At 41.0% G+C, this 14,180-nt stretch overlaps 1 protein-coding gene across 1 annotated transcript in view; it reads left to right on the forward strand.

Annotated features, from left to right (window-relative positions):
• LOC140134143 (transmembrane channel-like protein 2) overlaps positions 1 to 14,180 on the forward strand; it is a 58,686-nt gene that overhangs the window by 6,234 nt on the left and 38,272 nt on the right. The window contains exons 2-4 of the mRNA XM_072154780.1: positions 6,843 to 6,995; positions 9,807 to 9,897; positions 13,623 to 13,704. Coding sequence (XP_072010881.1) covers positions 6,843 to 6,995; positions 9,807 to 9,897; positions 13,623 to 13,704 — 326 coding nt within the window. The remainder of the gene's footprint in view (positions 1 to 6,842; positions 6,996 to 9,806; positions 9,898 to 13,622; positions 13,705 to 14,180) is intronic.

Raw genomic sequence — 14,180 nt, forward strand, 5'->3', positions numbered from 1 at the left:
CGCTGACGGCACATTGGGTTAACTTGGTGGAGGCTGGGACCGAGACTGACCCTGGGGCTGCTCATATACTGCCGACGCCGAGGATTGCGGGGCCTACCTCGGTCCAGGTGTTTCAGGCCTACTATGCCTCCTCCTCCTCCCACCCCTCCTCCACCTCCTCCTCCGAACTACCATCCGTGGGCACGGCGCCATCAGTCGGTAGCTCTAGGCACAGCAGCAGTGCCGTCGCTAAGCGACAGCAGGCGGTGCTCAAACTGCTGAGCCTAGGCGACAAAAGGCACACCGCCCAAGAGCTATTACAGGGCATCACGGCGCAGACTGATCTGTGGCTGGCACCGCTGAACCTCAAGCCGGGAATGGTTGTGTGTGACAACGGCCGTAACCTGGTGGCGGCTCTGCAACTCGGCAGACTGACACATGTGCCATGCCTGGCCCATGTGTTAAATCTGATAGTGCAGCGTTTCCTCAAGACATACCCCAATCTGTCTGATTTGCTCACGAAGGTGCGCCGCATCTGTGCGCATTTCAGGAAGTCCAGCCCAGATGCTGCCACTCTCAGGGCAGCGCAGCGCCGCCTCCAACTGCCCGCTCACCGACTGTTGTGCGACGTGCCCACGAGGTGGAATTCAACACTGACCATGTTATCCAGAGTTTACCAGCAGCGCAGAGCGATTGTAGACTGCCAGATGTCAACTTCCACCAGAACTGGTAGTCAGGTCAGTCAGCTTCCTCAAGTCTACAATGAGGAGTGGACGTGGATGTCTGATATCTGTCAGGTGCTGAGTAACTTTGAGGAGTCAACACAGATGGTCAGTGGCGATGCCGCCATCATCAGCCTCACCATCCCGCTGCTTGGCCTGTTGAAAAACTCTCTGGTCAGCATGAAGTCGGAAGCTTTGCGCTCGTCACAAGAGACGGGGGAAGAATATTCCCTTGTTGATAGCCAAAGCACCCTGAGGTCTGTTTCTCAGCGCATATCGGAGGAGGTGGAGGTGGAGGAGGATGAGGAGGAAGAGGAGGAGAATGTTGGCGAGACACAAGAGGGGACCATTGTTGAGTCCTTCACTGTTCAGCGTGTATGGGCAGAAGAAGAGGAGTTGGAGGAGTTGGAGGAGGAGGAAATGGACAGTCAGGCCAGTGAGGGGAGTGAATTCTTACGCGTTGGTACTCTGGCGCATATGGCAGATTTCATGCTAGGCTGCCTATCCCGTGACCCTCGCGTTCAAAGAATTTATTCCAGCACCGATTACTGGGTGTTCACTCTCCTGGACCCACGGTACAAGCAAAATCTTGCCACTCTCATCCCTGCAGAGGAAAGGAGTGTGAGAATGCATGAATACCAGCAGGCCCTGGTGCACAAGCTGAAACAGTATTTCCCTTCTGACAGCGCTAGCGGCAGAGTGCGTAGTTCTGCGGGACAAGTAGCGAGGGAGAGTAGGCGAGCAGGCAGCTTGTCCAGCACTGGCAAGGGTACGCTTTACAAGGCTTTTGCCAGCTTTATGTCACCCCAGCAAGACACTGTCACCTGTCCCCAGTCTCGGCAGAGTAGGGCTGATCTTTACAGAAAGATGGTGAGGGAGTACGTAGCTGACCATACCATCGTCCTAAATGATCACACAGCTCCCTACAACTACTGGGTTTCAAAGCTGGACATGTGGCACGAACTGGCGCTGTACGCCTTGGAGGTTCTTGCCTGCCCTGCCGCTAGCGTCTTGTCCGAGCGGGTTTTCAGTGCAGCTGGTGGCATCATCACCGATAAGCGTACACGCCTGTCGACTGACAGCGCTGACAGGCTGACGCTTATTAAAATGAATAAAGGCTGGATTTCTCAGAATTTCCAATCTCCACCAGGTGAAGGAAGCTCAACCTGAATAATTGATCCACTCCTCCTCCTCCTCCTCATTTTCCTCCTTCTCCTCCTCTTTGTACAGTAAAGCAGAGGAAAATGGCTATTTTTTGACAGGGCCCACTGGCTCTTGCTATACTTCATGCATTTAATTTTTCTGGAGGGCCACCTACCCGGTCCTCTGTTTGAAACAATTTTTGTGAGTGCCACATACAGGCACTCAATCTATTCCATTTTTCTGGAGGGCCACCTACCCGGTCCTCTGGTTTGAACAATTTTTGGGACTGCCACATACAGGCACTCAATCTATTCCATTTTACTGGAGGGCCACCTACCTGCTCCTCTGGTTTGAAGAATTTTTGGGACTGCCACATACAGGCACTCAATCTATTCCATTTTACTGGAGGGCCACCTACCTGCTCCTCTGGTTTGAAACATTTTTGGGACTGCCACATACAGGCACTCAATCTATCCCATTTTACTGGAGGGCCACCTACCTGCTCCTCTGGTTTGAACAATTTTTGGGACTGCCACATACAGGCACTCAATCTATTCCATTTTACTGGAGGGCCACCTACCTGCTCCTCTGGTTTGAAACATTTTTGGGACTGCCACATACAGGCACTCAATCTATCCCATTTTACTGGAGGGCCACCTACCTGCTCCTCTGGTTTGAAACATTTTTGGGACTGCCACATACAGGCACTCAATCTATCCCATTTTACTGGAGGGCCACCTACCTGCTCCTCTGGTTTGAAACATTTTTGGGACTGCCACATACAGGCACTCAATCTATTCCATTTTACTGCAGGGCCACCTACCTGCTCCTCTGGTTTGAACAATTTTTGGGACTGCCACATACAGGCACTCAATCTATTCCATTTTACTGGAGGGCCACCTACCTGCTCCTCTGGTTTGAAACATTTTTGGGACTGCCACATACAGGCACTCAATCTATCCCATTTTACTGGAGGGCCACCTACCTGCTCCTCTGGTTTGAAACATTTTTGGGACTGCCACATACAGGCACTCAATCTATTCCATTTTACTGCAGGGCCACCTACCTGCTCCTCTGGTTTGAAACATTTTTGGGACTGCCACATACAGGCACTCAATCTATCCCATTTTACTGGAGGGCCACCTACCTGCTCCTCTGGTTTGAAACATTTTTGGGACTGCCACATACAGGCACTCAATCTATCCCATTTTACTGGAGGGCCACCTACCTGCTCCTCTGGTTTGAAACATTTTTGGGACTGCCACATACAGGCACTCAATCTATTCCATTTTACTGCAGGGCCACCTACCTGCTCCTCTGGTTTGAACAATTTTTGGGACTGCCACATACAGGCACTCAATCTATTCCATTTTACTGGAGGGCCACCTACCTGCTCCTCTGGTTTGAACAATTTTTGGGACTGCCACATACAGGCACTCAATCTATCCCATTTTACTGGAGGGCCACCTACCTGCTCCTCTGGTTTGAAAAATGTTTGGGACTGCCACATACAGGCACTATCCAAATTAAATTGTCTCCATAGCAGCCTCCACACGTTGTCTCCATTCCTACCTCCAAAAGTCGTCCATATAGCTGCCTCCATACATCGTCCCTTTATCAAACGAGGTGTGTCAGGCAGAAATTTGGGTTGTTTTCATGGATTCCACATCAAAGTTGTTAACTTTGTCGCCACCCTGCTGTGTAATCCACAAAATATACTTGCAAACTTTTACCATTTAGGGATATTATTTCAGCGCTTCTTGCGCATCTGTTTACATTCCCCTCACCCGCCATATCCTAAACTTATAAGAACGCTACTACACTTGATCTTATACAAAAGTGCTGTTTGGGGAGTAGCCTAGAGACAGGGGCTTGGATTTGCGAAAGCTCGCCTGGCAGCGGAGCGCCAGCTCCATGCGCATCATGCGCTTCTTGCGCATCTGTTTACATTCCCCTCACCCGGCATATCCTAAACTTATAAGAACGCTACTACACTTGATCTTATACAAAAGGTTCTTAGAAGTGCTGTTTGGGGAGTAGCCTAGAGACAGGGGCTTGGATTGGCGAAAGCTCGCCTGGCAGCGGAGCGCCAGCTCCATGCCAAGATCCAACTAACATAGTTTTAACTGCAGCACCTTTAATCTACTACTAGTTCACTGCCTCCATACATGGTCCCCTTATCAAACGAGCTGTGTCAGGCAGAATTTTGGGTTGTTTTCATGGCTTCCATGTTAACTTTGTCGCCACCCTGCTGTGTAATCCACAAAATATACTGGCAAACTTTTATCATGTACCGATATTATTTGAGCACTTCTTGCTCACCTCCTTTGGTTCCTCTCTGCCACCCATTGGTTTGAAGCCTGAGTCCATTTAGGGTATGTCGCCATGACACTCTCTAGCCTGCTGCCGCTGCCTCTGCATGCCGTCCCCTATAGTGTCAGGGTCAATTATTGCATGTTTTAGATGCTATCTAGCTTCATTCTGTCACTCTGTCATGGCCATGCTGTTGCCCATAATTTTGGCATAATGGTGCGATTAGGCAGCCTCAGAGGCATCCATGCATGCTGCCCCTGCTGTTTCCTGTCCATTTCCGTGGTGTTTCCATCCTTTTCTGAGGTTCCCAGGTGTTTGGCCAAGCTTCCCTGTGCAGAGCCTTGGTCCCCTTGAAAAATGCTCGAGTCTCCCATTGACTTCAATGGGGTTCGTTATTCGAGACGAGCACTCGAGCATCGGGAAAAGTTCGTCTCGAATAACGAGTACCCGAGCATTTTAGTGTTCGCTCATCTCTAGTAGGCATCTATCCGACATAAGCAACAATTCTGTAAATATTTCTTCTATTTCCAGGCACTTCAGAGATTGCCACAATAAACGCACTGATGGCTTTTCTTGGACTGGTATAGAGAAAGTATACCAACCCATTAGAGGGGGAGATATTAAACGTAAACTTCTCAATCGAGAGACTTTTTGGATGTTTACCCTAGCTAGTCGACAACCAGAGGGTTTAAACAAGAGATCTGACATTATATTAACATATTAATAACATCCTCTTTCCCTCTAGGGATACAGTTTTTTACTTTTTTACTTTGTTATTGGTTTATATATATCCTCTTTTCTTGTTTGGTTCATGTCAGTACATTGTCCACATATTATGTGTTTTCTGAAAACAACTCATGTCATTTACATGCCCGCATAGTTGCCTTGATATGTGAATCCACCCTCCGATTATCACGGAAACTCACCTGATGTTTACACTCCGGCACTTTACAAGTGTTATGTTAATGTAGTCTCTCTGCACATGACATGTCAACGTAGCATCTTACATGTATCCTATTTAATGATTATTACAGAGACTTACCTGTGGTTCCGTTTCTCTATAGATGCCATTTGATGCACTTTATGCCATTACGCTTGTCCGCATATTATGCTATCTATAATCTAACAATGTGAATAATGACCAGTTTTTACTTACCTGTGCGTTTTTTTTTTTTTTTTTTTTCCCCAGCGATTGCTATAGAGGTCCATATATTGTCTATACTTCATCTCGTTGTAGATGCTAGTTGTATTTTTTCAATATGTTATTTGCCATGCCATGATTTGAGTCCCTTCTGCTATCCTGTAATGTTTACATTGTTTTATTACCGGATTTCTTCTACCCCACGATTTCAGGCTTATGAGGGCCGACACCGTATCACATGATTCTATGACGTGTGTAACCCCTCCCACATTGGTCACCTGACTCGTGAGGTCATGAAGCGGGTATTTTAAAAGCATCATGTTCTTTTGTGTATATCAGATCATGACTAAGGCAGCTCCTGCCGAAACGCGTTGTGTGTCCGCATGATTTTATCTTCAATAAAGGATTATTTTTTCTACATTGGACCGTCTCCGTGTTTGGCATAGAGTGCTGGATTCAAACCTGCTTTTTCTTCACAGTATTATAGTAGTTATATTCTTGTACATAGGGGGAGGTATTATAGTAGCTATATTCATGTACATAGGGGGCAGTATTATAGTAGTTATATTCTTGTACATAGGGGGCAGTATTATAGTAGTTATATTCTTGTACATAGGGGGAGGTATTATAGTAGCTATATTCATGTACATAGGGGGCAGTAATATAGTAGTTATAGGAATCAAAAAAAGAAGAGGAAAATCGGGAAACCGGCACTCATGAAATAGGGTGAGCCGTTACCAGAATTTTGTTTTTCCTTTTTCTATGTATAATATAGTAGTTATATTCTTGTACATAGGGAGAAGTATTATAGCTATAGTCATGTGCATAGGGGGCAGTAATATAGTAATTATATTCTTTTCACCTCAAGCAACAAAAAAGGCAAGAATTGGCCCTGTGCAGCCAGGTCTACCAGAGCCCCTGCGTACAGCAAGTTACTAACAATTACCTGCTGCATGGGTTTAGACATCTTCCACCATCATCAATGTAGTCTTTTTTGCCACTGTATTGTAGTCTGCTCTGAGGTCTAAGTTACTTATTATACACATGCATTACTATGCAGTAGTGTTTTTTATTGGGGGGGGAGGGGGGATTACTCTGTACTATGGTTTTTGGCACATCTAGAGTTTTGGTTAATAGTGAGGCCCCCCTGAAGGGTAGCGGTATAACAATGCGGCCCTCAGACCGAAAAAAAGATTGTGCACCCCTGCTTTAAAAGCTATTGCATTGTGCACTAAATTTGCAGATACAGATGTTGTACTTTCACTTGCACTAACATATTGATATCTGGGCTCATCCACAGCATGTTGATATACAGATAGTTATATTCATCAAAAACTTTTCCCAACACATTAAAAGTTCTAAGTCTTTCATCCTTACACACCCTTACACAGTTGACTTAATACAGTGATGTGGTTATAATTTAGTAGTTTTCATTTCTCTTGAAAATCTCTCAGCAAAATCATTAGAATAGGGAAAACTCCATCTGAATAAACTTCAAGTTAATCACTATTAAGTTATAGTTTCTTATTTGTTTTATCGTACAGTGATTCCCAGTCTTCTGCTGCTTCCTCCGATGAAGAATCCTTGACTGAAGAAGAAATGGCAAAACTGATGGAACACGTTGAAGAAAAGAAGAAGCTGATCTCCACCATTAGGAATAAACCGTGGCGCATGCAGAAAAAACTTTCCATTCTAAGGTACTGTACAAATAATTACAAGTATTTTTTCCAGGTTGTCCTTAAAATTGTGTGTAATGTCTCCCCCCCCAAGCATTGGTATAAAACAGTAAATATTTGGGGAGTATACTCTTCATACATTATAGGAAATCAATAGGTTTACAGCCTATTCCAGTACAAAATCATGCATACAATTCCTAAATGTATTATACTGCTACCTACACTTACACTCACTAAAAATCCCCCAGTATATAAAAACAGAGCAAAAACATAATAATATAAAAAAATTATTTTCGGTTTTTGTGAAGTAGTATATCAGTCACTCTTGGTCAATCAGTAGCTCCGAAAAGGACCATGTGATTGTTTGACAACTGCTCCAGAAATATATTTTGTCAATTGTCTGAGAATAAAAACAATGTATGTAGAAATTTTCTACTAACTATAACAACATTCTGCCCACTTTTCCACAGCTTCCTCTCCTCTTTGCCATAGCTGGATGCCTGCTTGATGTGTCTCTGTTACATGCATCTAAAATACCTACGGTCGTTACTTGTAAGGCTAGATTCACACAAACTGTAGCCGGGCAGGCATACGTCCGGTGCGATGGAGAGGAGGAGGCGTGAACCCTCCCCTCTCCATAGAAATTCATGGTGTACAGGCCGTGCAAACAGAGAAAGATAGGACATAGGTCCTATCTTTTCCTTTTGTACAGAGCCGTACGTTGTCATACGTGTGTGGTACCATATCGCTCCGTGCACCCATTGCCGTCTATGGGGGATGTATGTACATTGTGTGATAGGCCTGTTACTGAGCATATGTGGGTGTTCAAACCCACGTCTATCCAGGACAACACAAACATATATAGGGATCACTATATTATGTAATTAGTAGATCATGTAACATTAACAAAAGTATATACCAGATGAGCCAATGAAAGCCTCTCAGATGATCCTGTGGGTACTTACCGATTTTTCATTAATCTCATCTGCCGGGTTCCTGACTTACGCACAACTAGGCTTTTGTCTAATTTCTTGTTACTATATACATATACTTGAAGGAATCTATTACTAAAATGTATATAGCTGTGACCTAAATAGAGCTGCAAGTGTGGGCATGAACACAAGGAAAACTAATGCCTAATTGAGTAGTATACATTGGGAAAATCCCTCAAATCCTCTATGCTTCTTACCTCCTAAAAATAAATTGTAATGATGGTTACACTCATTTAAAGTCACACAGACTGAGATGCAACAGAAGAAACCTAAACAGAGATTCACCAAATGTGGCTTAACCTGTGAAACCTTAGAGGTGACATCCAAAGACTTCCTCTTGCTGATATCTAGACACGTATCACATGTACTGTTTTAATTAAGGCACATGGGAAAGAAACACAGCGATCACAGTTACCTGTTGTTGTGGAATCATGGGTAATGACACAATGAACAAAAAATGTTTTTCAAATCAAATACTGAATTTGTAGATATTATTTTTATATAGTTTACCTAATGACACAAAATAATGTTATTGAATGTGTTCCATAGCATTTGTAATACCTAATGCATTATATATAGGTTAGTAGGCTGTTATGGAGCTGGAGTACATTAATGTGGATTGTAGTAATTTTTTGTATGTTACTTTATATTATTTGTTTAACTTACAGAACATTGTCATATAACATAAATAAAACATGTCCCAGAAGAGGCCATGAAAGATGACTGAGAACATTTTTTTCTTGATTATTTCTAATTTGGATATGTTTTAGATTCTAACTGTAAAAGCGGGATCAATAGGAGCTACAGTATCATGTAAAAACAGCCTCAAGTGGTAACATTGGTAACTGTAGGCCCTTTCCACATTTATAGAGATCTAGCATATTCATTATATAGAACTGTATGGTCTAGAAAAACAGAAGAGGTTATAAGTCATCAGCTCTGACTCTATATACAGGACATAAATATACAAGTAGGGGACATACAGGCGGTCCCCTACTTAAGAACACCTGACTTACAGATGACCCCTAGTTACAAACGGACCTCTGGATTTTGGTAATTTACTGTACTTTAGTCCTATGCTACAATAAACAGCTTTAACAGTTATTACAGGTGTCTGCAATTAAGATTTATTGTTAATCCTGGTTCTTATGACAATCCAACATTTTTTAAATACAATTGTCACAGAGACCAAAAAATTTTTGACTGGGGTTACAATAATAAAGTATACGGTTCCGACTTACATACAAACTCAACTTAAGAACAAACCTACAGAACCTATCTTGTATGTAACCCGGTGACTGCCTGTATTTTGTAATCTAGGAAAAAAGTAGGATAAGGTCATTTAAAGGAAAAGAACGAATAATACATAACATAGCTTGGACTTATTTTTCTAGTGAAACGCCTCCCCTTCTGGCTGACATTTAAAGGAGTTCTTGAAATTGTTTATTGAAGTAAATAGTATTGAAGGTTGCATTGATCTTACTTTAACTATTAGATTGGCTTGTCCATTGACTTAGTTTAGAATTGGTTAAGGTACCACGAACAGTATCATAGATGTAGACCTCAATCTCTAATAGTTGCATGACTAGATCTTGTATAGCCTAAATGTTGCTATCTGATGTTGCTACCTTTGACAATGAATTTACAAGCAAGTGCTACCTGCATTGCACATTCCTAAATCCATAATGGTGGCAAAAAAGTAATACATTTATCACAACTATACATAGACTTTGTATATACAATAATGTATTTTTAAAGAATTAATGAAGTTTTGGAATATGTGTGGATTACTACCAGTGAAACTAATAGAATATATATTATTATAATACCTTCTCACTAGGGACGCTCAGAAATTTGTGGAGAAATTTGAAGGTGCCCTGGGTAAGGGAAAGGGAAAGAAATTCTATGCATACAAAGTCATGATGCTGAAGGTATGCCTGGCTCTTCGACATTGGTTTGATGGTTAATAAATATTATTTTAAAGCAAAGAAATTTGTTTGTGCATTTGAACGTGGGATTGATATTGATCATTTCATGTCCTAATTCGTGAACAGTAACAATCCTAAAAGCAAATAACAATAAATTAAGGGAAATATATGCTTTTGCAATGAGGTGGCATTTATTTATATTCTTTTTTACTTTTATAGCGTCAACATATTTCCTTAGCAAAATCATTGTTATGAATTACTGTTCTGAAGGGTTTCACAATAAAAGCATGAGGACATTTAGGAAAATCAATTCCCTATTCCCTATAAGGATTTAGAGTGTGGGAGGAACCTGCAGTATCCAGACGGCACCCAAACAAACACCAGAACAAAATACTAAATCAATGAAGATTATGCCCTTGGTCTGCTTTCAACACAGGGTTTACAGGGTTTGCCTCAATTTGTACTGTAATCCTTAAGTCTCTTAGCCAGAAAGAAATATTGTTTGCCAGGTTATAGGCAAGTGGTTTACACAAGAAGACATTTTGTTCTTAAAGGAAACCTACCACTTGAAGTGGCAGGTTTCAGAAGAAAACACCGAGCACCAGCTCAGGGTGAGCTGGTGCCGGAGCTTATTTTTGTTAGTGTTTTAAACCGCGGTATCGCGGTTTAAAACACTTTTTAAACTGTATAGCCGGTGCAGGTAGGTACGCGCTCAGCGCTTACCATGCGCGCGGCTCTCCTTCACTTCCTATGTAGCCGCGCGCACGGTCGCGCGCATGGTAAGCGCCGAGCGTGTACCTCCCTGCGCCGGCTATACAGTTTAAAAAGTGTTTTAAACCGCGATACCGCGGTTTAAAACACTAACAAAAATAAAAGAACTACTTAAGAACTACTTAAAAACTTTTAAAAAGAAGTGCCTGGCTTTTTATAACCTACATTTTTGACCCCTGAATACTATCTAAATGTAGTGAGGCACACTAGTTACTTAATAGTATGCAGAAATAAATTAAATTACGATTAATATTATTTGTTACTTTTGGTAAATTGATACAGAAGTACACGCTGGTGTGTGCCGGTTTCAGACAAAGTTGGGCCCAGGGCAAAACTAAAAGCGGCGCCCCAAAATAAAACTATTTCATGAACAGTCACAGTCAGTAAGATGTTCCCTTAGCCTTGCACAATAATAACACTTTGTAGGTTACAATCAATAGTACAGTAAGGCCATCTATAATATGGGACTGTAGGAGAATTTTATATCAGATAGACAGATGATAGGGAGATTGATGATAGAAGTTAAATATGAAAGATTATATAGATTTATAGATAGATGATAGATAGAGTTATAGATGCAGAAATATAAAGTAGATTATAGATATAGATAGCTAGATTGATATTTATTTTTGTCATTGCCATTTTTTATCATTGTATTAGGATGAAGACATTGATTTCTACATATGTCTGGTGCCTATTAAGTTTGTTGGTCCTATAAATATGATGAATATCTGTCATTCCAATTTTGAACTATGGTTTTGTTATCTATATTTGGAGTCCTGTTGTTTGTCTGATATGTTCTGCTCATATGTTAATAAAGAATTACATTTTTGTATTCACCTTGGATCATTGAGTGAAGCTCCAATTAAAGTTATGTTAATGGATCGGACGTGCATTTTAAAGGAAACCTACCTCTTCCGATGGTGGGTATAAGCTGCAAATGCCGTGCACCAGCTCAGGGTGAGCTGGTGCCGGCGCTTATCTTCGTTATGTTCCTAAACTGTTTTAAAGCATTTAAACACTTTATTAACCTTCATATCCAAGGCAGGGTGAGCTGGTTCCAGCACTTATTTTCGTTATGTTATTAAATAGATGTACTTGGATTGCAGTTGCACTTTATTTGACAATAGAGTAGCTGGGTCTCACTATTGACACCTATGTGATATTGTGTGATATTTATATGTCTTGTTTACCATGGAACCCCTCTGACTTTTTAAAGGGAGTGAGGGTGTTTGAGGGTGATTATACTAGTTTTCACCCTCTAGTGATTAAAACAGTTTCTAGGGATTAAAAACACTTACCAACCCCATGCATGCTGTAGATACATTGGATTGTTGTAATACTGATTTTCCAAGATAGAAGACTTTTCTGCATTACCCACACAGGACTATTTTTAAGTCCATAATGTCTAATCTGCTGCAAGTTGAGCCCACAGAAACTCAATTTTATAAGGATCTTCTGGTCACAACAAGTTTTCCCCTATCAATTGGTTAGGGTATAACTTGAGTGGGATCCTGAAAACAAAAGGATCAGCTAGCAGTGTCTCTCTGGTAGTGTCATAGAGATGAATCAGGGCGCATCAGGGCGCATGCTCTATTCATTTAGGGAACCCCCATTATATTAATTCTTATCATGATTCCCACTAGTCAGTAAGTTATATTTCATGTTGAAGATAGGGCAAATGTAATGTGACAGATTGTAACATCATTATTGGGGGCATAACTTGGGGGTGTGATCACAACCGGGCCCAAGAGGCTTAGGGTGCCCATGAGGTGTCACTTTTTCATATGAGAAAAGTAGTACTATAAAGCATATATTATAGCCAGAGGCCTGGCACATATTTTGCTCTGGGGTCTATAATTTTCAAGTCACTCCACTGATTTATCACTGTGTTTTTTCTATTGGTAGCTAAATTTTAATTGTAACCATGCAATTAATTGGCAGATAACTGTTAACAGTTTTTTTTTACAATTAATTGGCACATAACTGTCAGCAGGTTTTGGTGTGTATAGTTTGTGTGTGGGACCTATATTACCTACAATTCTGTGCACAAATGTTAGTTCTGTTAAACTTTGCATTGATCTACATAATCCCATAGTCTAGCATTACACTTGTCCTCCAAAATCCAGGCCAAACATGTGAAGCTTAGTAGTGGCAAGTCAACCTTAACACTTTTAATGCTATCAAAACTCTGACAATTTCAGAGATTTTTGTCAAGAAAATAACAATAAAAAGTCTTTGCAGTTTGAGCCATCATGTTACGTGTACTTTCTATAATTTAAATGCATCCTATCATATATAAGTTGTTTGATTGGAATTGGTTTTCTAAGAGAGGTAAATTACTTCTTGCTAAGAGCATTGAATTATAATGGATATATCTAGGCGAATATGCTTTGGAGCTCCGCTAAGTGAATTCATGGCGCATTGTTATTCCTTGTGTAATGGAAAATCTGAGGCTGAAATAAGGTATGGATCATTGCTCACAGTAAGTCACTTCCTGAAAATACATGAATCATGCAACTACTCTATGCATTTCATTTATATTCAAAGACAAAGCTAAATACATGTTAAGAACACAGCGAGGGAATATAGAGAGATTATATCTTTTTATATTTTTTTTGTAATGGAAATAAACTACTCAAAATTAAAAAAAAATAGAAATACTCACTTCCGCTCCTCTACATCTTGATCCCGGTGCTGTCCGTCGGAATTCTTGATGAGCCATGATCACCTAGAAAAGAAATTTATAATCAGCATGGGAACAAGATGTCCAGCATTCTGGGCTGCAAATTATGCACGCCCTCACCACCTTCCCCCCACGCTGGGAGTCATAAATAATTCTGGACCTGCCCAAAGGTATTCTTCATGGTATTGTAGAAGAATGTGTCAAACCAAACCCATTCATGGTATTCATTGCATTTTGACACATTTGTTAATACTTTATGTTTTATTTGCAGAAATGGATTAAATTTAAAAGGGATTTTGAAAATTTTAGAACAGCCTGCATACCATGGGAAATGAAGATTAAAGAGGTGGAAAGTATGTGACATTCTTCATATGGGACATACACAAATCATTATTTTTTAAATATATGCTCTTTGAAACTGAATATAGTGTAATAGGTCTACTAAAAACAGTCATGAGATAAATCTACCTTGTTTTTGAAAAAAGGACAAGCTTTTTTTTCACATTTGTGAACAGATTCAGTACTGCTTTGTCCATAGATATATAGGGCATGTTGTTTATTTTTAAGGTGCTTTTTGTGTTAAGGTCCTAGTATGCAAGATTAAAAAGATGACTTTGAAGACTTAATATACAGACATTACTGCAAGTAAAAGCCATAAAAGCCATATGTCCAATTAGTTAGTGGAAAGAAGATGGTTACAATGCATACATAAGTTATAATACAATGTTGTAAAAGATCTGCGGAGGACAGGTGATACAGACAGACTATCATTGGGTCTTGAGACTGAACCTCCTTTCTGTTCTGTCCTTTTCTGACTTGCTTGGTTATC

Source organism: Engystomops pustulosus, chromosome 5 (genome assembly GCF_040894005.1).
Source record: "Engystomops pustulosus chromosome 5, aEngPut4.maternal, whole genome shotgun sequence".
Classification (NCBI taxonomy): domain Eukaryota; kingdom Metazoa; phylum Chordata; class Amphibia; order Anura; family Leptodactylidae; genus Engystomops; species Engystomops pustulosus.